We start from the raw sequence: 25058 nt of genomic DNA, 5'->3' as shown, positions 1-25058 counted from the left end.
ACCCACAGAGATCCTGAGGGGGAGGTCTAGAATGGACCCCGGGTGATATTTTAACAAACCTAGAAGCACAGAGCTAAGACCTAGTGCTGTGCCATGCAAGTCTCGGAACCTCCAGAGGTCTAAGTGTCCTGGTTCTTTCAGAGTCTCCTCTCCAGGCTCTGCTGATGGTGTCTAGGATCTCGGGCCTTGGGACAATGGCACCAACTGCAGTGGCATCTGACTGGCAAAGGCTAGATGCCTGAGCTGGACCCCACCTATGTCTGGTCAGCTGATGCCTGAGGCTGGTTGGTGGACCCCAGGGTCATGCCACAGCTGCATGTTGCCCCATGGCATAGTGCACTATGGATCGGCACTGCCAATGGTTTATGATTATAAAGTGAATACTGTTGACAATGAAACATCCAGAAATTCTACTGGGAACAAAATCCAGTTATGTGCTCTTCTTGAGTCACACCAAAAGGTCAAAACTAAGAGGCAACATCTTGAACAGGGGATCAACATTAACATCACCAATGAGGAACAGATGGATGTCTTGATGTATGATAAGCTGAGAAGGACAAGCATCGCTTGTGTAGCATTCTGACCGGGTATGCATGACCTGAACCTCATCGTGGGCAACATCAGACAAACCCAGAATGAGTCATGCTCAATTTTATTTTATTTATTTATTTATTTTTTAAAGACTTTATTTATTTGACAGGGAGAGACACCGCGAGAGAGGGAGCACAAGCAGGGGGAATGGGAGAGGGAGAAGCAGGCTTCCTGCAAAGCAGGGAGCCTGATGCGGGGCTTGATCCCAGGACGCTGGGATCATGACCTGAGCCAAAGGCAGATGCTTAACGCCTGAGCCACCCAGGCGTCCTGAGTCATGCTCAGTTTTAAAAAAGAAGAGGGGAGGTGTGTGCTGTATTCTTGAAAAATGTCAGTGTTGTAAAAGGCGGAGCCTGGAATGTTCCAGAAGAAGGGAATCTAAAGAGACATGACAACTCAATCGTCCTGCACTCAAGAGGGAAAATACTTTAAATGACATTTTTAAGTCAATTAACAAAATTGGAATGCAGATGGTAGATTCGAGGTACCGTATCCATGTTAAATTTATAAAAGTTGGGAAAGCTATATTGTGGTTATATAAGAAATCTCTATTCTTGGGAAATACACACTGAGGCATTTAGGGATAAAGGGCTATTGTGTATCTTAGTCTTAAATGGTTCAGAAAAAATTCTGTGTGTATGTGTTTGTGTAGACAGCAGTGAGCAAATGAATAAATGGGATATAATATTCACAGTAGGTGAATCTAGTAAAGGGTATACAGGGTATACAAATGCTCTGTGCAGTCCTATTCCTGCAACTGTTATGTAAGCTCAAAATTATTTCCAAATTAAAATATATACATGTATATATATGTGTGTGTGTGTATATATATACATATATATATGTATATATATATACACACACACAATCAGTAGCTGATTTTTTTTAAAATTCAAGAAAATTCAATAAAAGTACAATAATGCTAAGAAACATTAACCTACTCTTTACTCCTTGGGAGTAAAGGGCAGAACATACAAAAGAAGACAGACAATGATGTAATGGTTAAAATTTTTAAAAAGAAAAAAACAACCCTCCGAAATTGGCACTGACTCAGTTTCAGCTCCACTGCTTATAAGCTTGGCTACCTTAAGCAGCTTAGCTGAAGTGTCCGAACCTCACTTTCTTCATCTGAAAGTAGAGGATAAAATAAAATCTATGTCTTAAAGTTGGTGGAGATGCTATGGAACTAATGCATATAAAGTACACTTAAAGGTCTCTCAATGAGTGTCAGTATTTCCAGAGCATGAGAAAGACAGAAAGCATCCTAATTCACTTTATAAGTAATATAACTCTGAAAGTATGACAGAAATTCATACAGAAAAGAAACCTATAAGCTCCATCTCACTAACAAATATACATAATTCATTTTTTAAAAAATCCAGCAGTGTATCAAAAGAATACTATATACCATGACCTAGTAGGATGTATTCCAGAAATGAAAGAACCATTCAGCACTGGAAGAGCCAGTAGTATAATTCACTACATTACTATGATTTTTTCCCCATTTAACCTATTCTCTCAATAGTTGCCAAAAAAACTTTCAGTGCAATTCGATATTGATTCCTGAGAATGGCCTCTTTGTAAGCTCGGAATTGAAGGAAACCCCCTTCAACATGATAAAAAAGCAAGTGACCAGAAACGTCTAGGAAATCACCAGAGGCATATGGGAATCGGAAAAGTATGTTCCAGTCATCTGCTGTATACACATGGCACAAAGTAGATGCCAGTGGAGTTTCGGTATGATTGCATTTGGTAAGAAAAATACATGTGTGTGTCCGTGTGAGAGGAGGCCATACCAAATCATTCATAGTGACTATCTTTGGAGAGAGGATTCAGGTTATTCATTATGTTTATCCATAATTTCCCCATTAACTGTGTTACTTCATGACAAATTTTTAAAATTCTACAAAAAAATATGAACTCGAATAAGAGGCTACAGAGATGTATTCCAGGTGAAATGGGCCTATTACAGGGGTACCAGACAGAAGGGCGTGCTTCTAGGGGGCACCAACTCCCAAATATTTGGAAGCTTTGGCCCAGAAAGAGAAATTTCAACTTGATACTCAAGCTGGAAATAGCTGAGCCCGCTGGTTCACTCGGTGCTTTTCCCTCTACCCCAAGGACCTTCAGAATGCTTCTGTGATGTGGACATGGTGTCTTTTCTCATGAGAACATGCGCTTACTGCCCTGTTTGTACCCTTTTGACAATGGCTTCTCTGGTTCTTTGGCCCCTGGTTCATTGCCTGCTTCTTGTTTACTTTCTGAATACGACTCTTACTGGCATAATTTTGTTCGATTCCAGAATGCAACTGCTCTCCCAGGGACGTGGCGAAGAACAGACGTGCACTTAGAGAACCCAGAATACCACACCAGATGGTATTTCAAGTATTTTTTAGGACAAGGTAACTATGCCATTATGGTGGTTGGGAAGAAAGGGTATTCAAAATGAAAATTAAGTGTTGGTGTCATTTTTTCTGGTGCCCTAAAAAGTGTGAAACTAACCAGTTTAGGGACACTAATATCCAGGTTAATAGCTTTTTCAATTGAAAGATTCAATTCAGTCTCAGCCCTAGGATTTTTCATAAATATATGAAACCCATATATATATATATATATATATATATATATATATATGGGTTTTTTGGTCAGTTGTTTTTGTCCCTTGGGAGTTAAAGGGGACCCGGTCATCTAAATAGCTATTTAAGATGCAAGAAGAATTTGCAGTGTGGAAAACAACTTTAGACCTAAAAAGGCAAGTTGCCCTGTCTATAGTGAGTTTTGAACACTTAGTTCAAAGCAATGAGGCAAAAAAAAAAATGGATCCCTGAGTTCCAGGGCCACCACAGAACTAGAGAAGCATTGTCCTGTAGGCTCTGGTGATGGGTATTTTTCACCTACCACGTTCCAGGCAATTACACTGGCAAAGGCAGTCATTCTCCCTACCCTCACAGAGACTCTAAAATGGGTCCTGGCTCTGCCATTCTTAACCACCGAACCTTACACTGGTCACTCTCTACTTCTCTGAGGCTTAATTTCCTTATCTGTAAAGTGGAGGTATTACTGTTACATACTGAGTGGGTTTGAATAGAGTTTCAGTGATGCTGGAGAAACAGCCAAACCCCGTGCCCGGTACGAAGCAAGAGCTCAGTCATTAATAGCAGTGTACATATAAAGTGAGGGGCTTGGGTGAACACATGTGGGAAGGCGGAAAACCGGAGTGTGTCTAACGACAGGAGAGACTGGGAAGGGGAGAATAATCACTGTTTCAGGATTCGAGAGGAGGTAGATAAATTGCTTATCAGGCTAATGCATGTGTTTATAGAAGATGTGATGTGGGGACTCATTTATAATGAGAGTGATCAGACCCAAACGATATCTTTTTAAATATCTGATACTGTTTTATTCTAAGTTCACTTACTGGACAAGGCGTATTTCTTTATAAACAAAGAAATCAGTCATCCTCCCAAATGCTTGAAAGCATACTGCCCAGAGCAGTGATGACTTTAGAGAAAACCGGTCCCATTAGGTAGATGCCAAGAAACTCAGAGGTAAGGCAGGCTCTGGAGATGGTGGATTCAGGGGCTCAGTGGTGTCATCAAGGCTGGCCCTCCTCAGGGTCACAAGGTGGTTGCAGCACTTCCAGCTATCACTTCTAGACACCACCATGTCCAGAGGAAGGAGAAGGCCATCTTCAGGAGTAAGGAAAACTTTCCAGAGAGCCTTTCCATTTCTCCTCCTGTCTCATTGGTCAGAACTGGTCACATGTTCGTTTCTGAACCAGTAACTGCCAAGGGGAATGGAAGCATGACCAGGTTCTTTCCAGGGCTGGTTTGGGATTCTTGTTCCCTGCTCATGTGGGGAGGAAAAAGTGTCTACTCCCACCAGGGCCTGGAGGAACCAGCACATCTTCACTGTTCTGAACCTGTCTCTTTTCCAGTCCATCAGAATTACATTGGAAATGATGCAGAGAAGAGCCCTTTCTTCCTGTCTGTGACCCTCTCTGACCAAAATAATCAGCGTGTCCCTCAATACCGAGCAATTCTTTGGAGGAAAACAGTGAGTACCTCGCTTGTACCTACAGCATCACCACCATCCAGAGTTTGATTAGTGTCATTTTCAGAACCATTGTCATGGTTCAGGTGAGTCTTTTTCTATGAGGTTCTTTGAGTTTGGATATTCAGGATTATACTATTCAGAGGTGGAGTCTTCAAGCTCTGAGTATAACCACAACTTCCCCCATACGAGCCATACCTGGACATGTCCAGTCCCTCCATCTCTGGCCAGTGGAATACAGAAGTGTATTTTACAGAATATTAACCTTAGCTGCTACTAAGACTGAAACTGACCAGCTGGCTTACCTTCAACTAAAAGAAACAAAATGCATTTGAGGAATATAATGCTATTACAGGGGTACAGCCCACGGGGTGCTCCTGTTTCCCTGGGTCATTCAGTCAAGCACTGAATCAGCTGTGCTTCTAGAATTTCTTTGAGACTTAGCCCCTTTCATCAATTTCCTGAGGTAGGAAAATGACTCAAGGCTTAACAAGACAAGAACCCCCTGTCCTTGGTGGCTTCTGAGGACAGTGACCTGAACGAAGGCAAATCATTTCAACTCAGGAATGCAGGCCTCTCTGTAGCTCAGGAAATTTCTCTTATGTTCACTATCGCAGCTTTTCCTTCTCGTTTCTGATTTCTTCTAGTAATTCTACTAGAAGTAGATGATCTACTTTTTAGTATAAAATACTAAATTTAGTATAAAATAAAATTTTATTTTATTATATTATTATATTATATATATTATATATATTAGTATAAAATAAAATTCAGTATAAAATACTAAATTTAGTATAAAATAAAAGGAGTTGATCTCCGTCTTTCACCTCTTACCTTTTCTTATTATTTTCTTCCCTTGGGTTTTTTTTTTTTCCTTCACTTCTCAGAGAATTTTTTCCTAGGCATTACGGACACTGGAAAGAGCAAGGAGTTTGGGGTTAAGCAAACCAGGGTCAAATTACATCAGTAGCAAATTCATTCATGTCAATTTGAGAAAATTGCTGATGCACTCCATTTTCTTCTTTGTAAATTGGGGAAAATTCTGGGCTGTGGCTCACAGGGTGCTGAGGACTATATTAAGTGAGATCTTGTTTGAAAATCCAAATCATCAATGAAGTAAACCACACCCAGAAAACGTTAGTCCTTTTATGTGGTGGTCTCACTTTATGGGTGCATTTGTGGAAAGCCATTACCTAGGGGCGCCTGGGTGGCTCAGTTGGTTGGCATCTGACTTCAGCTCAGGTCATGATCTCAGGGTCCTGGGATCGAGCTCCGAGTTGGGCTCCCTGCTCAGCGGGGAGTCTACTTGTCTCTCTGCCCCAACCCCCGCTTGTGCACGCTCTCTCTCTCGCAAATAATTAAATAAAATCTTAAAAAAAAAAAAAAAAGAAAGCCATTACCTAATAAACTGTATGCTAATTTTTATCTCAGCAGCATAGTATCTCCAAAATTGCTATGTATATCTTTTGGGAAAGAAATAATACAGGCACTTAAACAGTATTTTTTTTATATACACACACTTCAAAAAAACAGTAATTTTTATATACATACACACGTATATAAACACAGTTGCCTACATGCATACATACACAGCGACTTCAAAAAGCCCAGAAAGAATTTCTAGGAACCATTACAGAATAATGTAGTTAGGAACTTTTTGTGATGATTAAAAATAGTAAGAGTACTAAAATAAAATCTAACATTTATTGAGCACTTACTATATGCCACATACTATACCAAGTCTTCCCAATGCATTATCTCAGTAGGTATTATTGCGCTTTAAATGACGTGGCCGAGGGGCGCCTGGGGGGCTCAGTCGTTAAGCATCTGCCTTCGGCTCAGGTCATGATCCCAGGGTCCTGGGATCAAGCCCCGCATCGGGCTCCCTGCTCTGCGGGAAGCCTGCTTCTCCCTCTCCCACTCCCCCTGCTTGTGTTCCCTCTCTCGCTGTGTCTCTCTCTGTCAAATAAATAAATGAAATCTCTAAAAAAATAAAATAAAATAAAAAAATGACGTGGCCGAGGCCACATGCCAGAAGGTGGCAGGCCAGGCAGAAGCCAGGACCGCACGCCGAGCTCTCAAGGCTGTACCTAATTAATTCTGTATGTAATTCTTTGACTCATGCTGTCTCTCTCCCTAGACTGTGAGCTCCATGAAAGTAGGGGACATAACTGCTTTGTTCTCACCCAGCCTGGTACCTGGCACGTAGAAGTAGCTCAAGAAGTATTTATTGAATGAATTAATGAATGGACACCAAAGTCCAGCCTAACCTGTGTGCTCTGCTGCCTCTGTTTATATAAATGTCCATGTTATGTTGCAGAAATTTTTCTCTTTTTAAGCAGGTTTAAGGTAAAAGTCTAATGTAAACCTGAGTTAGCTCTTATTCAGGAATGATTTCCTACAGAAAGGTTTTGGCTCTCACCTCTCTCCCCATGCCACTGAAATGGGGGTCAGTCTTGTCATTATCAGAGCTGTCCTGGAGCGAAGTTGATGCACTGGTTTTAGAAGATAATGTTGAAGGACTGTGTGCCCATTGTTCTCAGGTGCATACATGACGGGGTCTTTTCCCTTTATTCACCCAGTGAGAAGTGATCATGCCCTTGTCTAAAGCCTCTTATCTTCTGTACCAGGAAGACAGTTTTCTGGCCTGTTTGGGTTGGGTTTTTTTTTTAAGATTTTATTTATTGGAAAGATTTAAGATTTTATTCGCTGGAAAGTGCCTGTCACTGAAAAATCCATGGTCCCAGCCATTTGCCCCTTGTGGTGAAGTCATTACACACTGTGACCTCTGGGACCTGATCCCATGTCTCGCTAGTCACTGAGCCTCTCAGCTCTGTCCTTACCCGCACATCCCCTGCAAGCCATGGGGCAGGAGGGGAGGGGTAGAAGCATTGCTTTAGGCTTATGTTTCTAATCTTGCTGACCATCCACGCTTGAAGCTGCTGAGTTATTGCCCCTCGTCAGGTTCAAACAGGTTCTACCTAGACTTCAAGATTCCCACAGAAGGCCATGCCTGGGAAGTGAGCCCCTAATCCAAATGTTCTTAGATGTCTCCAGGTCTTATTTTAAAAGTTTGCAGTGTCCCTCACCCTCTTTGAGGCCTGCCCTCTGAATGGCAGAATCAAGGGCCCCAGCATCTAACCCCTTAGCTTTCCTTTCTTCTTACTTCTTCCACCAAAACAAGAAAGGGCAGTTCTGTACTTCTGCCACCTTTCTAGAATGGATTTTCTTCCCGTCCAGTCTTCTTCCTTCGGGCGGTAACAGCCGCCCCACCTCCTCACCTGGGAAGATTGCCAGGTACCAGAGGAGGGAGGGTGGGGTAGATGCAGGAGGGAATTTTGCTTATTTTAATTTCTAAAGATGTTGTCTCTGTTACATTATAAATTGAGATAAACACTCTGAAGGAAACAAAGGCAGAATGGTATGGGAGACCAACTTCAGAGCAGATAGCGCAGGGAAAGTTTTTCAAGGAGGTGACATTTAAAGAGACCTGCAGGAGGAAAGGAAACTAACCACATAAAGAGTAAGGGAGGGCACCTGGGTGGCTCAGGCAGTAAAGTGTCTGCCTTCAGCTCAGGTCATGATCCCAGAGTCCCGGGATTGAGCCCCGTGTCAGGCTCCCGGCCCAGTGGGGAGTCTGATTCTCCCTCTCCCTCTGCCGCTCCCCCTGCTTGTGCCTTCCCTCTCTCTCTCAAATAAATAAAATCTTAAAAACAAACAAAAAACAGAGTAGGGGAAGGGGGCAGGCAGGGAGCATTCCAGAAAGAAGGAACAAGGAAGACAAGACAAATGAGCTCGGGGACTCCTCTTCCTGGCACTAGGAGAAGTCAAGGAAGAGTCAGTTGGACCGCAGGACCCTGTGAAGGCAGTGGGGCTGGCCTGATGAGTCAGTCCCACTCTGTTGAGAAGTGTGGTGCCTTCCCCAGAGCCTCCGCTCCAGAGCCTGCTGTGTGTGCCAGGGCAGGGCAAGCGTTGGCCACCAGCTACAAGTGGCAGTGCTGAAGGGTTGGGAGGGACTGAAAAAAATCAAAGCAGAGCTTGGCAGGAGGGGTCCGTTGTGAAGCCCCTCTGGGCCCAGAACTAGTGCTGGAGGCTACAGGAAATCCAAAGAAGAGTATGCCTCCGCCATGAGCTCACATTCCATTCTAAAACAGACACATAGCTAAATGTATAAGCCCTGATCTAAACAGTCTTCTCTATCTGTGCTGTGTTTCTTCTAAACACAAAGACAAGACTTAAAAAAAAAACAAAAAAACCCTCATACTTACTGTACAAATTCCATCCAGACAATGCAGCTCGTAAAAAGAGGCTCGGGGCACCTGGGTGGCTCGGTCAGTTAAGCATCTGCCTTCGGCTCAAGTCATGAGGGGTCCTGGGATCGAGCCCCGCATCGGGCTCCCTGATCCGCGGGAAGCCTGCTTCTCCCTCTCCCACTCCCCGTGCTTGTGTTCCCTCTCTTGCTGTGTCTCTCTCTGTCAAATAAGTAAATAAAATCTTTTTAAAAAAGAAAAAAGAAGAGGCTCAAAGTCCGACTACTCAGAGATAATCACTGCCGCGGCCTTACGGACACTGGTTCACGCTTGCACACACACACCTGCCGCGTAAGGGGGTAACATCCAGCGCGCACGTGCATATCCTCGCAGCGATCCCTTGGTGTTGCCGGATACGTATGCGTACTTGGCTCTGACCAGGCCTCTGTGGATCCCACTAGAAAACAGAACCGAGGGGTGTTTTTTGTTAGAGAGCGACTCTGCAAAGCTACAAAAGGGAGAGGATGGGGATACGAGCTTCGCCAGCTCGCGGTGAGGAAAATGACAAACCCACAGTCCCCTGAGCCCGGGCTTTCCCGTCCATGTAGGCGGCTTATGAAGGTGTTACCGGCAGCCAGGCAGGGGCTGGATCCTCTCCTGTTCCAGGTATGCCCCCCCTCAGGCCGCCCTTGGCTTCTCTTTAAAACTGCATTTGTTGTGCTCCGTGAGAAGAAAAGGTAGCCAAGGTAGGGGTTGAGCCAGAAGGTCAGATTCAAGACCCTCTTCTAGAAGGGTTGGCATCCCATACAGGTGACCACAGTGTAAGGCAGGCCGGGGCCAGCAAAAAAAGACAAGGCCACCGAAATAACTCAGGTTTCAATGGGTGGGTTATGTGGAATTTGAAAATGCCTATTCTCATCATAATGTTCCTCTATATTGGAAATCTTCTAAAATCTCTGTAATGTAACCTACATTGGCTAAAGAGAACCCATAAGAAGGGCTCTGTCTAGTGCAACTTCTGATGGTTAGCTGGAAAGACACACTCCCCAGCCTGGAGTGCGGGTGAGGTTACTGGTTCTCCAGGGGCATGGTGCGAATGTTTAGTTTAGCAAAAGAGATCATGGGCTTGTCAAGGTTGAAGAACTCTACTGTGACACCAGTGTTCAGGCTCGGACAGATGGGTTGGCAGGTGTTATCTCGAAAACACAAGAAAAATCCTACATCCTTCTTTGCCCATTTCCTACAAGAAATGCCCTGTGCCTTTTCTAGCAGTTTGTGCTGCCCATTTTATTATTAGTCAAAGTTAGAGAGTTTTAAATGTGTACTACATTGTAATCCCTTTTGTTAAACGTGCAGTGTAAATCCGTTGTGGATTATAAATCTGCATCATATCTTTTTTGGAGATTATAAAGAGAGCAGCCCTCATCTCTGCTGGGTGGTTTGGACGTGGGCCTGAACCACTCGTGCAACCCTTCATTCATTCCCTTTCACACAACAAATATCCATTGAGTACTTTCCATGAGTTAGTCACAGTGGGTACTCATTTAGAGAGAAAGAAACAGAGTTTAAATAGTAAACACAGAGGGGCGCCTGGCTGGCTCAGTCAGTAGAGCATGTGACCCTTGATCAAAGGGTTGTGAGTTCAAGCCTCTGGTTAGTTATGGAGCCTACTTAAAAAAAAAAAAAAAAAGTAAACATGGAAAAATATAAAAGTACATGTTATGAAAACCTCTTGAAAGATTCAAATGATTTCTAGTTCAGAAAGCCTTCAACTTGGAGATCTCACATGTAGATCCCATTGAACATGCAAAGACTGCTTTCTTCTCCTTATCTTTGAGGCTGATCTGACTCTTGGCTCAGAGACCAAACCCTTTCTCATCCCGTCAGATGGCTCATCCCCTCACCGCACCTACAACACCAAGGACCCACCAGTCCATACACTGAAGAGTAATGCTTAAATCCATAGTGTTGGGGTTGGGGAATGGTGAAAGATGCTGTCAAGCCTGAGGAAGATTTTTCCCACCATAGAATGTGTCTCTTCATATATAGGTTCATATATTCTTTCAAATGGCCAGGTAAGGCTTATTGAGAGATGGAAATTGCCAAACTTCTCACTGATCCGGTGTTTTGACTTTCCAGGGTACCCAGAAAATATGCCTTCCGTACAGTCCCACAAAAACTCTCTCTGTGAAGTCCATCTTAAGGTGAGTACTCAAGAACGCAACACCAGGAGACTTTATAAGTATTTTTCTTCTGTGATTGTTCTGATGTTATTTTTCTACTTTCTGGAGCCTTGACCACGTCCCAGACATTTTGCTAAGCCTGTGACGTGCAGTATCCCCTGCCGTCTTCACAGCAACTTGGTGGGACGGGTACTGCTATTACCCCACTGTGGAGAGGCGGAGGTGGAAGCTCCAAGAGCGAAAGATCACACAGCTAGCTTGTGGTGGGAATTAAGCTCCGCTCTTACGCATCTCCGAAGTGCCTACGTAGCCTGCTCCTTTTTTCTTTCATGCATGCTAATACTTCAGTTTCATAAAGAAAATCAAGAAATATTTTTCCTCTCATTTTCCTGCTTTGAAATAGAAACTCGTATGTCAGCAAATGCTTCTTAGAGAAGAATGCGCTTATTCTTTGCAAAGAGAGAGTTAAATGAGTAGACGGTCTAGCTGCTCCACGCTCAGCTGCCACTCCTGCCCCCCACCTTTCTGTCCGCCCTCCTGGCTCTCCCATGCTGGGTGGCAGACCCCCTAGGGAATGCCACCACTCCTGCAGTACCTGTTGCTTCATCCAGTCCAGCCAAGAGGCTACATCATAGTGACAGTAGCTTCTGTTTGTCGGGCACTGTGCTGAATGCTCTGTGGTCATTCTCGTAGTAAATTTTTAAACCAGCTCCACAAAGTAGATCCATTATTACCTACACTCCACCAAGGAGGAATCAGAGCCTCAGAGAAGTGAAGGGATTTGACAAAGATCTCGCAGGTGGGAAACGACAGAGCTGGGATTTGAACCCAGGTCCCTGTCATCCCTGTGTTTGGGCTGTTAGCCACCAAGGCCCACATTGTGTGAGTATGAACACTTATCCCAGAGCCCTGGTGCTTTATTTGTCTGCAACTACGTGTTGGGAAGAGATGGTGTTTTCAATGTCCCCGCTGCAATGCACACTTGCAGAACGTCTGTTAGAGTGACAATCTTGGCTCCGTGGGTCAGGGACTGCATCTGGCTGATGAAGGGGGCACTGAGATTTGGAAGCAAAAATTTTTAGATGTCCTCTTCAAGCTTGATTTGGTCTCCAGATTGCAGACCTTCTCCTTTCTGCTCTCGGCCTTCTGATTTTTCTTCCGAGCAGTCTGAAACCTGAGCTATGAAAGCATCAGTGAAGAGGTTAACATCTTTACTGAGCACAGAAATATCTTGCTGCTTCTAAGGAGCTATAAATCTTAACTGGCTTTGAGAGGAATACTTAGAATTATACTGGCTTAAGATTTCTGTGACTTTTTTTTCCCTAAAAAGAAGTTACTCCAGCTCCTTTCTTCTTTGTATTTGAAGACATTTCATTTTGTTATGATTTCATTTAGTTATATGAGTAGGACCTCCACTTCTGCCCCCCACTCATGTAGCCAGAGCACGTTTCAGCCAGAAACATTTTTTTAAAGACATGGAAGATCAAAACTTCTACAAGTGCTGCTGATAGAAGAAAAAAATGTTATCTTTGATATAATCATGAACTTGAAAACTTAAAAGGAAATGAAAAAATGAATACTATGGAGTCAGGTAAGTCTGGGTTCAAATCTTGGCTCTACTACTTACCAGCTTTGTTATCCTAGTTCAGGTTCCTCACCTTTAAAATTTTTTAAATAATTTAATGGGGATAAAATAGCACTTGCCTCACAGAGACCAAATGAGGTCATCCATGGAAAGCATTTAGCAGGCTGCCCGACATTATAAATACTCTATAAATATTAGCTATTATTATGTTTACCTTACAAATATGGGACTCCTAGAGGAAAGGGGCCTAAGGGATCGTGCATTTCAACTCCATGTTTTACCTCTGGAGGAACTTAGGCTCAAGGAGGTTGACATTCTAACATGAAAGAACCATCTTGTGAAGGGGAGAGCTTTTTGCCCTAAGTGGCGAAGGAATTGCCAAAGGAAGAAAGAAACACCAGGTAGTCTTACTTACATTTCATTTTATCATTAACTGCCACATAAATGTCAATGAACCACTTTTTCGATAAATAAAAGAATCTTGGAGGTTAGTCAGGCTGCCTGAAACATGCTCCTGATCGTTTCTTCCTCCCTTATTAGATGAGTATCATCAAGGGCCAGTTATATAAGTAAAGTACCATGCAGTGTTTGGTCACTCTCATGTATTCATTCATTGAGCACCCTGCGTGATCATTGATCTCCTGTGTGCCCGGCCCTACAGGGAATCCAGCTGTGATTTTTCTAGGAGATATTATTTAGTTTCTCTGAAGCACAGAGACTTGTTCTGAGTTAAGTTTCCACCACGCTGTGGCTCATTCTGTCCTTTCTATTTCAGTGCCATGAACCTGGACAAATTTGAGAAAGGCCCCAGAGAAATTTTTCATCCCGAGATCCAAAAGGTAAAAGAATTTTATGTCTCCTAATGGTATATATTGGATCACAGTGTTAGATGAGGACAGACAGAGCATCGGTGATTTTTAGCCTCAGATCCAAGCCTAATCAGAACCACCTGCAGGGCTTTGAAAACAATCATCATAAAGAACCTTACAGCTGAGATTCTGATTTGTCAGGTGGGGTTGGGAATCTGCATTTTTCAGGAGTTTCATGGGTGATTCTGAAGCATAGCCACAACTGAGAACCACTGAACTCTATGGTCCTTGATCCATGAACTGAAAGGGTGTATGTTCAGAAGGACCTTATTTGCTTAAAAGCCAGTCTTTTTACTGAGTGATGTGGAATTGTGTGGAGTGTTGGATTTTTTTTTTTTAATAGTAAAGCACAAAATGTGTTTATTGAGCTCTTACATAGAACACTGTGCAGTGTACCGTAGAGAATAGAAGGTATCCAGAATCCATCCTGTTTTCTCAAGACTTACTGCTAAGGGAAAATAATCTGCCTTGGGAGGAAAAAGTTTAGAGTCATAATCTAGGTCAAAGGCCATCAGAAAAATGTCAGCCAAACTTTTGTCTTGTTGCAGTCAATATAGCTTTGAAATTCTCCCCTTGAAACTTACACACAGTCATCACCTAGTGCCAGCCATGTGTCAGAGCTGAGCTTCCAGGAGCTGGGTGCGCCCAGGCCAGGTGATGGGGAAGAGGCTGGAGAGGCAGGTTGGAATTCCATCCAGGCAGCAAGGAGCCTGTGGAGTCTTTAAGTGGAGGAAAAGTCTGCTTTTCAGGGAAATAACTCTGAGGGTATGAGGAAGATAGATGGGAGCATGAGCAGCCTTTGCTTGTAAGCCTTTAAAATAGTTAACTTTTAAAATAAAGTTATCGGGCGCCTGGGTGGCTCAGTTGGTTGAGCGACTGCCTTCGGCTCAGGTCGTGATCCTGGAGTCCCGGGATCGAGTCCCACATCGGGCTTCCCGCTCAGCGGGGAGTCTGCTTCTCCCTCTGACCCTCTTCCCTCTTGTGCTTTCTGTCTCTCATTCTCTCTCTCTCAAATAAATAAATAAAATCTTTAAAAAAATAAAATAAAATAAAGTTATCGGTTCTCGGCTTACCACTAAATATGGAGTGTTGTGAATTCCCATATCTTCTGTTTTCATGTAATGTTTAAAATAGTATTTGTACCCTGACTCAACCCCAGAAGGAACTGAGGCCACTATGGGTGCATTCGGTTAAACTTTAAGCAGTTTGAAGCCATGAGATGCTTAAACTAACTCGTGATAGTGAATTGTAAAACGACTTGGAATTATAAATATGCCACTACCACCGTGCCTTTATTACCTCATCTGTACAAGTTGTCATATTCTTAATCCTTTCCTTCTTGGAGCCTGGATGAGACCCCCAGTCACAGGACCTAAACCCCACAGAGCCCCTGGGATGCTTCTTTCTGCATCCTGCCGCTGAGTGTGGGCTCTCAGCAGACTTCGCGTCTGCCCAGGCTTCCCTGTCTGCTTTCCCTCCTCCAGGGCATCAAAGAGGACAAGGAAACGGGAAATGGCAACCTTCTGCCTCTTTATATCATAACTCTCTGCCTGTTTTTCACCAAACAAAAGACACCTTCCACTTTCCCGACATCTGTGTTTTGACTCTCTTTCCCTTCACGAGGGGCTGCCCACGCGCTCTCCCGCCATCCCGGGTGTGTGAGCATGCATGTGTGTGTGCCCCTCGGTAGTGGTGGTTTCATTGCTGTAGGTGGACCCGACGGCGCGCTGAGCCGCAGGGGTTGGGGAGAGGAGGAAGGAAAAGGTCTTGGATCCAAAAAGTAAACAGAAAATAAATCGCATGGTAAAGAAGGCATCTTTCCCCCAAGCGGGAAGGTGGCTGGTGTTATTTAAAAATGTTATTCTGTTTCTGGCTGCTATACCATAGTTACATTTTTCTTGGCCAAAATCTTCCCAGAAGCAATGTGTGAGAAGCTAGCTTTAAATAGATAGAGAAACCTGGGTGTCTATGTATTTCTTCCGGCTGCTATGCATCATCTTTGTTTCCAGATAGTTGTGCCATAATGTGACTTTCCTAGATGACCAGGTGGTTTACAAAAATCTATACAACAAAACTGGAATATTTTAAGTGCTTCTGGGGGATGGGGGTGGGGGGTGGTATACATGGGAGCTTGTCACAGAAAGTCAAAATAAAATCAGCATGGACATAACTTTCAAAATTTGGTTTGACAGGACTTGCTGGTTCTTGAAGAACAAGAGGTAAGAAATTTTATGAGAAATTTTTTGTTCCTGCTATGTTCTGCCTCTGTGTCTGTAGGTGTGCTTCTCCCTCCACCCCGACCATGACCTTTTCTTTCAGTGAAACGTCTACGTGGATTTGCTCACTGAGCTTACTGTCACTGAAAGACTTTACCAACATGTTTTTTCAAGGTGTATTTCAGGACCTCCTATGCAGCTAGCTATAAAGATATAAAAACAAGCTACTTAAATCTGCTTGGAAATATTCAGATTTTAGCCTCATAATCAGGGTGAGTAATGAGGTTTTCATTTTCATTAAGTCAAAGAGAGGGCGTTTGTGCTTTATTAGCACATTCGATTTACTGATGCCATATTTATTTACACATCTCCCTCCCTTGTTGCCCCACTTTTTAAAAAATGCATTGGGTTTTCTAAGGACACAACTAACGTAGGGAAATAATAAAAATGCTATCAAAGGCAATTGAGTAAATTAAAGCTTTTGCATATCATGCCTCTCGGTAAATGGTCATATCGTTCATCCAGTTGCTCCGGCCAAACTTGGAAAAATCCTTAACACCTCTTTCTCTCACACCTAATCCTTCAGCACATCCTATGATGATTTCTTCAAAATATACCCCTAATTCAAATATTTCTCGAGGTTTCCACCACGACTGCTCTCATCCCTTGACACCACCCCGTCATCTCTCACCTGCACTATGCGGTCTCCCACTTTCCGCCTCTGCTCTGTTCTGTTTCTCATGTAGCAGCCCCATGGTCCTTTTAAATGTCAAGTCAGGTCACCCCTATGTTGCAAGCTGCCATGGCTTCCCATCCCACTCCCAGATCCTGACCAGGACCCCTGGGGCCTGCATGACGCAGCCGTGGTGCCTCTCAGGTCCCCTCCTCCACACTAACCACGTCGACTTCCTAATTCCTCCACCTGCTCAGGAAGACCCTGCCGTTCCCACCCCCTTAGGGTGCTCCTTGCCGGATGTACTCAGGGTCGCGCACCCTCTCCTTGATATCAGGGTCTCTGCCTGGAGAGGCTGTCCTTGAGCACTCTGTCTAAACTAGCACACCCTGCCTCTCACCCTCTGCCCTGCGCACTGTTTTGTGTTTCTTCTTGACACTTGTGTTTTCATTGACTCGCTCCGTATCTGTTGCCCTCCCGAGAATATAAGCAGCCTAAGAGCATGGGGAGCTTATTCAGTTTATTCCCGGCTGTATCCCTAGATCCTAGAGCAGTGGAGAGAGAGGGCACAAGTAAATATTTGGTGGCTGAATAAGTGGATGATGTATTGATTGAAGGACCTGTGAAAACTAATGACACCATTGAAAAGAAGGGGGTGGACCTTTATTTACTGGCACGGAAAGTTTTCCACGATGCACTAGTTACGGGGCGGGGGCAGCAATTCACAGGGCAATACCTACAGTATATTCCCAGTTGTTTTTATAAACAAACACCTATGTATATTCAATCGTCTGCTCATTCATTCATTGATTCAACAAATATTTCCTGAGCTCTTACCGTGTGTATACCATGTGCTGCCTGCGGCATTGGGAACACATTGATGAGCAAGACGAGGTCCCTTCGTGGAGCTTACAGTCTGGTGGCGTAAGACAAACTACACAAATGCGCAAACCTAAACATGGTAACATGGATAGCCCCAAGAGCTGTGAGGAAAATAAAACAAGGTAGGCGATACAGGGGAAGGAGAAGGTTTTTGACATCGAACAGAGTAGGTTTGTCTGAGGCAGTGACATGTCAGCTGATTCCTGAACACGTCGATGTACGTGCAAAGGAGCTGAAATAATGCACCCCAGATTGTTGGCAGGAGTTACTCTGTGGAAGGCACTGGGGGTGTAGGGTGGGCTGCTGCAGAGCTCCAGCAAACAGAGACGTCCCTGTTTTTCTCTGTATCTTATCCATGGATGAATCACGCTTGTGGCACCAGAATTCATGAACTCCATGTATGGTTTGTAGAAGGCAAAAAATGAAAGTAAGACACATTTCTGGCAAACATTTGAAAAATACAGAAACACACTAGGGCACCTGGGTAGCTCAGTCGGTTAAGCGTCCGACTCTTGGTTTCAGCTCAGGTCATGATCTCAGAGTACTGGGATCGAGCCCCGCATCAGGCTCCATGCTGAATGCAGAGCCTGCTTAAGATTCTCTCTCCCTCCGCTCCTCCCCTACCCCACCCCACTCGTTTTCTCTCTCTCTAAAGATAAATAAATAAATAAAATCTTTAAAAAAAAAAAAAAGGGCACTCATTACAATGCATTTGAGGTGTGAGCGGTGGTCACCTCTCAGAGCTTCCCTGCGGAAGTGGCCAAGGCACTTCTGCCAGCTTCTCAGCTCAGAGCATTTATCCTAATTCCACCCAATTACAGTGATAAACTATCAGCTGCAAAGATGAGCAGGGAAAAAAATTAACAAACAACACTAGTGATGTCCCTGAAGGGGTGACGGTTTGGGAAAGTGTGGTCAGTGTCCTGAGACCCGAGTGTTATGTGTCCACAGCGTAGAGAGGCCCCGCAGGAGAGAGCATGCGCCCCAGGCCACGACGTGCATGGGGACAGTGAGAGAAGCGTAGGAACATGTAAATCAGAAAAATATCGAGGCATTGCCTAAACAAGAGTAATGAGGAACCCAGGGTGTTCAGTTTCGAATCAGGCCACCATTTCTTGGTCCTTCTGGAATTACTGGAACTTAGTGTCCCCACATACTTCACTTTCTTCAAAAGAAATGTAATTCTTAGCTTCCTATTAATTCCCAAGGATATGACTGCACTTTGGTTTATAATCATGTTGACTTTTGTCTCAGACCATTTAGGACTTAAAAATCAAAAGTCCCATACAAGCAGGAATTACAAAATGACCTTGTCTCTATGATGAGTGTCTGGGCAGGACATAAGTCCTGAGAAAACCAGTTTGCATGGATTCCCCCTACTGGTCACTTCCCTCCGGGGGCCCAGATCTGGTCTTGGGACCTTGCAAGCTCCGCCCCCCCCAACCCCCAAGATCTAGTGCTGGAAGGAGCAGCCAGCCTCATGAAGCACTAATGATGTTAGCTTAAATGGTTTGTTAAAATATGATCCGTGGTGGTCAGGTAGCCCCAAATCAAACTATTCCCTCCCAGAAACTGTCTCTGTCAACAATACAATCCACTACATTCAGTAGTACCTTGATTTCTGGAGATAGGCAAAAACTCTGAGTTTATTAGTGACATCACTTGGGAAGCCCTAGAAACAAAATTAGCTAGAGACCCTGTAGGTGATTTCAGGTACTTTGTTAGACCTTGCAACACTGGGCTTTCTGGAGTCTCCACCTGAAGCGGCGGGGGCGGGGGGGGGGGTGTCCTCAGCCAGGGTACTGGCAGCAAGATGCCAATGACAGAGCCATAAAAACTCTTGAAAGCTTTGCCCCGTGATCAGGTGGCCGTGGGCCCCATTTCTTCATGTAGCTCTCCACTTCCCTCAACCCAATACCGCACTGAGAAGACCACACTGTGGGGTTGGGAAGAGCACTGGGTCAAAAGTCCAGAGACCCGACTTCTGGCTCCCATTCTGCTCTCCACTTAGTGCCAGCCGTGGGCAGGCTAGCCCTCCCTGATCTTTTTCTTTTTTTTTTAAGATTTTATTTATTTATTTGAGATAGAGCGTGAGAGAGAGAGCACAAGCAGGGAGAGGGGTAGAGGGAGAGGAAGAAGCAGACCCCCTGCTGAACAAGGAGCCCGATGTGGGGCTCGATCCTGGGATACGAGGATTATGACCTGAGCCGAAGGCAGACGCTTAACAGACTGAGCCACCCAGGCGCCCCGCCTTCCCTGGTCTTCATGTGTCCTGTCTGTAAGATGAAAGGGTGGACTCAGTGGGCCATGGGGCCCCTTCTGGTTCTAACAGGCTGTTGGATCCTGGCTCACGACTCTGGTCATTGACCAAGTCCTTCTGCCCTTGGCTTGCCAGCAGTCAACTCAGCTGGACTTGATGCTGTGCCTGCTGGCAGTCTGCTGGTCTGTTCCTCTAGTCCAGTGGTTCTCCAAGTGGGGTCCCTGGACTAAGCATCAGCATCACCTGGGAACTTGTCAGAAATAGAAATTCTTGGGGCACCTGGGTCGCTCAGTCGGTTGAGCGTCCGACTCTTGATCTCAGCTCAGGTCTCAATCTCAGGGTCGTGAGTTCAACCCCTTGGTTGGGCTCCATGCTGGTTGTTGAGCCTACTTAAAAAAAAAAACAAAGAAAAAGAAATACAAATTCTTGGGCCCTACCCCAGAACTGCTGAATTGGAAACTCTGGAAGTGGAGCCTAGCAATCTATTTTAAGAAGCCTGCCAAGTAATTCTGATGCCCGGTCAAGTTTGAGAACCACTGCCTTAGGCTCTGCGCTATTATCCTAAGAGGATCATCTGTCAGACTCCACACTACTGTGGGTGCTTTTTAAGGGACCTCGGAGAATGCGGTATATGCCATAGTCTTGGAGACATGTGATTGCTGTCATCATTTCCAAAACACAGAAAGAAAAGTTGGCAAGTTTAGAATCATCAAGTGGATAGAGATCCCTGACAAAATTCTAAGAAATTACCAAAAACAAGTCTGTGAGGAAGAGGTAATCATTTGGAGGCAGCTTGTGAAAAATAAGTTGTGTCTGACCAGTTTTGTTTCTTTTCTCAGTTATATGCACACAATTATTCCGTGAATATTTATGTGAATCCTCTCCAGTATACCCAGCACTGTGTGGTGGGCACTGGAGATTTAGTGGGAACTTAAGAGGTGTCTGATCCCTCCTTCACGGGATGTACATGTTCTAATGCTAGAGACAGACACAGATACACACTGAATAAAAGAACTACAGAGTATGGGGGCACCTGGGTAGCACAGTCAGTTAAGCATCTGACTCTTGGTTTTGGCTCAGGTCATGATCTCAGGGTCCTGGGATCCAGCCCAGTGTCCTGCTCCATGCTCAGCGGGAATCTGCTTGTCCCTCTCCCTCCCCACTCTCCCCTCCCTCCCTCCCAACTCTCAAATCAATAAATAAAATCTTAAAAAAAAAAAAAGAATTACAGAGTATGGATAGTGCTTAGAAAGCAAAGTGTTAGGGCGGAGAGTAACAGTGGAGGATGGCTTTCTGTGGGCAGTAGGGAAGGCCTCTCTGGAAATGGGCCTTTGAGCTGAGGCCTGCATGATGGGAAAGAGCCTGCCGTAGAGGCAGCTGTGGAGGGGTTCCAGATAAGGGCTCAGCGTGGGCCTTTCCTCCCTCTTCCACGCTCTAGTAGAAAACCACTCTCGCTAATGGGTGTGCATCTGTCTTTCAGGTGTGTTGGGGACAGAAAAATGCTGAGAAGCACAGCCTTGGACCCCTGGATTTTCAAAGTCTTAATTCTCCCAGATCCAGCTGTCCTGAATCCCAGCATTCTGCCCTGACCTCCCCTTCCAACCTATGACGCAATGGCCAACGCTTTAAACACCTTTGTTCCTAGCCCACCCCTTAATTGACCACCAAGAAATCCCCCATGCAGTGCTGCATCAAATGGCCTTGCAAAAGTTGATTCTCCTCAACCTCAGATTTTATTTTATTATGAAATACTTCAGATACACACACACAAAAAGAGAATAATATTATGAAGACCTATAAACCAGTTACCCAGCTTAAGGAAAAAAATACTGAAAGTACTGTTCAACTACCTGATCTCTCTCCTCTCCCTTCCTGTGGAACCTGTCATCTTGCATTTGGTATTTATTATTCCCACAGGATCAGATTTTAATCCAGGCTTTAAAGTCGAGGGTAGTAGACTGAACATTTGTACAAGCTACTTCTTGATTTCCTTCCCCCTCCCCCACACATCTGTTTTGTGACTTCTTGAGATTCAATATCTTTAAAAATTGGGGGAAATGAGCTTTTAGAACAAATTGCCTACATTTTCCATTTCTGTTCCTAAGAGCCCATAGGATATCAGCCTAAGATCGTTGTGTTCAGTTTTGAATTACACTGAGCTCTCCTGTGTTAGCTGATCAGAACATGGCACCAGGCCCGTGAGCTCCTGCTGGCTCTTTGAGCAGTGGTTTGCCAGAGAATGGACCTGGCGTCCTACAGAAGCCATTAGTAATGAAGTTACAAATGAATTAACTTACATACAAACAGAGAGTTTTAACCGTAAGCTATCAAAACCTATAGAAATAAAGGAATGATCGTGTTAATTTGGGCAGAGTTGAGATGGAGGAGAATAAGTAATGCCTCGAGTATCCATCCTGGTCCCTGAAGTTTTCCTAAGTAATGAATAGCACATCTCGTAACTGTGTATGTTCTGATGATACAGTTTACGTTCAACACCTTTTGTTGTCTTCTTGTAAGGGCTCTGTGAATTTCAAGTTTGGAGTTCTCTTTGCCAAAGACGGGCAGCTCACGGATGATGAGATGCTCAGCAACGGTAAGTGTCCCCTAATTTGTGCTGAGACCCTGTTCCGCCATGTTGTGGTTTTGACAGTCCAAATTGAACTTAACCTGTTGAGTTGGAGTCCTTAATACAAAGAAAAAGCCAGTTGTTTTGTGAGATTTTAGGGTAAATTTCCGAGTAAACTTTGTAGGGCAGGTGTGGCCCAGTTTCATTCAGTTGACAAATATTTACTGGTCACCAAACTTGCACCAGGCACTGGCACCCGAGAGGGAGTCTAACCAGAAAATGATATGGGATATGAAGAATTTGGTTCTATAGCATAGTCCCAGGAGCAGAGGAAGGTCTTTCTCTGATTTTTATGGTGGGGAGAGTGATAAAATGGTGCCATTTTCCTGTTCTTCAGCACCTTTCATGTTAGGTACCTATTCATTAATGATAGAAGCAGTGAGTGTTTTCATTCTGCAATACTAAACCCTCATGATCTCAGTGTGGCAGTGGGAAGGTGGGTCAGTCTGATTTGTGGTTGTCCTTTCCCTGGAGTCCTGGGAATTGTGGAATCTCCTGCGTGGTCTCCGGGAAAGAAGTGTGACCTCTCGGTTGTGTCCGTCTGCTGCACGCATCTCTAGAGAGCCTCGTTCGTGTTCCAGTGATTTCAGTGCATAGTTAGCAAATGAAGACGTGTGGATTCTGTACTTTCTTCACACTTTACCTCTTCCTACAGAAATTGGAAGTGATGCTTTTCAAAAATTTTTAAATCTTCTGGGTGACAAAATCACCCTAAAGGGCTGGACAGGCTACCGCGGCGGTCTGGACACCAAAAGTAAGTGCACCTCCTGATCTCTTCTGTTGTCATTTGTATACCTTCTAGCAGCCAGCCCGATCTGTATTTGGACTTATACCCAGGTTGGGAGAAGGGGTGGACTGGGAGGGATAAGAAGGGCTTCACACCCAGTCTGACACAGGGTGGCTGGACACGTTTGGGGGCTCCACTGAGTTTTGCAAGACCAAGTCAGCCCTCCCAGTCCCTCGGTGTGGCAGACCATGGTCTGCCCGTGAATACTTCCTGTTGCACGCCTCTGCGTGCCAGGGCTGTGCGAGGCGCCAGGGATGTAGCAATGGATAAACCACCATGGTCCCTGCCTTTCTAGGAGCTTATAGTCCAGGGGATAACACAGACATTACACAGATAATTACAAAATACCTTAGTAAAGTACTTGGAGGAACAAAGAAGAAAAAGTGTACAGAGTTCCATGGGAGCATTTTGTCTAATCTGGGGGATGAGAGAAGGCTTCCCCAAGGGAATGATGAGTAATTTGAGTCCTGAGAGGAGAAAAGAATTCTAAGCGAAAGAACATTTGTGAAGTCCCTGAGTCAGGAAAGAGCCTGATATGTTCTAGAAACCTAAGAGAACATCTTTAAGGCCGAGGGACTGGAGGAGAGGAGGGGGCGATCCCACAAAGAGTTTGAGATCACATGAATAATTTTGGATTTTATGGTAAATGGAATTGGTTGTCATGAACAGATTTTAAGTAGAGGCGTGGTTGGGATGAGATTGCACCTTGGAGCCGAACTTGCTGGCCAAAGTGTGGGAAACGGTCCAGCAAGGTACATGAGCACGTGGTGAACCTGCAAGGCTTGCGAGGTCACCAACCCCATTGCCAATACTCAGCCTCTCTGTCACGGTCACAACCACCGTCTGCTGACCCTTGCTATGGCCAGGCACCCTGCCAAGCACTTTACAAGTATAATCTTGTACACATCCCTAGGAGTTAGATACTAATTTCATCCCCATTTTCAAAATTAAGAAACTGAGGCTCCAAGAAAGATGAGGTGACTCGTCAAAGGGAACATAGCTGAGAACCTGAACCCAGGTCTGCCTCACTCCAGAGCCAATGCTTTCAGCCACCATACCATCTGCCAGTGAGCATACTTGCTTTGTTTTATGGACATGATAATTATTTGTATGTTGTTTTGTGTTAATTTTGTCCTGTACACCAGGAGTAACTGGAAGGCAAGGAATTATAGCACATTCTCCTTTTTAGCCCAGCCTTCTACGTGAATCAGACAGCAAGTGAGCTTAGAGCGGGGAGGAAGAGGGCTCTCAACGTGAGCAGGAGCCTTGTATCAGTTGGAGAGTAAGCTATACTGTTGCTGCCGCTCAGGTGGATAATCCAGAATGATCTTTGGGAATGTACTAACTGTATGCTCTATTCCCCTAGCCTGCAAATAAAGACTATTTCCTCAGGGTCTCAGAATTCTCGGTGCCTCCTAAATGCATGTTTGTATCTTACAGATGACACCACAGGGATGCATTCAGTTTATACTGTATACCAAGGGCATGAGATCATGTTTCACGTTTCCACCATGTTGCCATATTCCAAAGAGAACAAACAGCAGGTACGTGTGAACACAGGCTCTTTGAGAACACACCAACTATCAAATAGTGACCGAAATGTGGAGAAAGCATCATCGCTCTGATTTCATAGCATTAGAAACTGTGTGTGTTAATATATGAACTGAACCTCAGGTACCAATGTAGGGATATTGTTTACAGTCTGTATATTTGGACTCTCAACAAGCCTTGGGAAGAACCATCCTCACTGATGCTGTCCCCTTAAATAAGGGATCAGTGATAACATTGCCCACACATGCGCGAGTGTGGTTTTATAGACTTGAGAAACTGTTTTGCATGGATGTTGCCTTCGCTCTGTGACTTCTCTTCATGTGCCTGGTATCTCGTCAGAGACTACCCAGGACATAAAATAAGCGGACCCTGAGTGATGGTCGGCAAGCGTGTTTCAAATTAACGCAAGAGGTTAACGCCGGATATCTGCACACGCTCTGCCATGTTGGAGAAAAAACTACCTGAGACACTCCTCACTTACCCCAGAGACTGGCCATTTCCAGGAGAAAATTTTCCAATTTGTGGGAATTCA

The 25058-nt window shown here is 44.5% G+C and overlaps 1 protein-coding gene across 4 annotated transcripts in view; it reads left to right on the top strand.

Moving 5' to 3' along the window:
• The window catches only part of GARNL3 (GTPase activating Rap/RanGAP domain like 3), a 140529-nt gene that overhangs the window by 72043 nt on the left and 43428 nt on the right, over positions 1-25058 (top strand). For all 4 annotated transcript variants that reach the window (XM_025888463.2, XM_073905728.1, XM_073905729.1 and 1 more), the window contains 8 exons: positions 2894-2993; positions 4529-4647; positions 11034-11098; positions 13438-13501; positions 15724-15750; positions 22080-22155; positions 22844-22942; positions 24416-24519. In XM_025888463.2, the coding sequence (XP_025744248.1) occupies positions 2894-2993; positions 4529-4647; positions 11034-11098; positions 13438-13501; positions 15724-15750; positions 22080-22155; positions 22844-22942; positions 24416-24519 (654 nt within the window). The remainder of the gene's footprint in view (positions 1-2893; positions 2994-4528; positions 4648-11033; positions 11099-13437; positions 13502-15723; positions 15751-22079; positions 22156-22843; positions 22943-24415; positions 24520-25058) is intronic.

Source organism: Callorhinus ursinus, unplaced genomic scaffold (genome assembly GCF_003265705.2).
Source record: "Callorhinus ursinus isolate GAN/ISIS: 27379988/994484 unplaced genomic scaffold, GSC_fseal_2.0 scaffold24, whole genome shotgun sequence".
Taxonomy (NCBI): domain Eukaryota; kingdom Metazoa; phylum Chordata; class Mammalia; order Carnivora; family Otariidae; genus Callorhinus; species Callorhinus ursinus.
The sequence above is the reverse complement of the archived record's forward strand: the minus strand, read 5'-3'. Positions and strand labels throughout refer to the sequence as shown.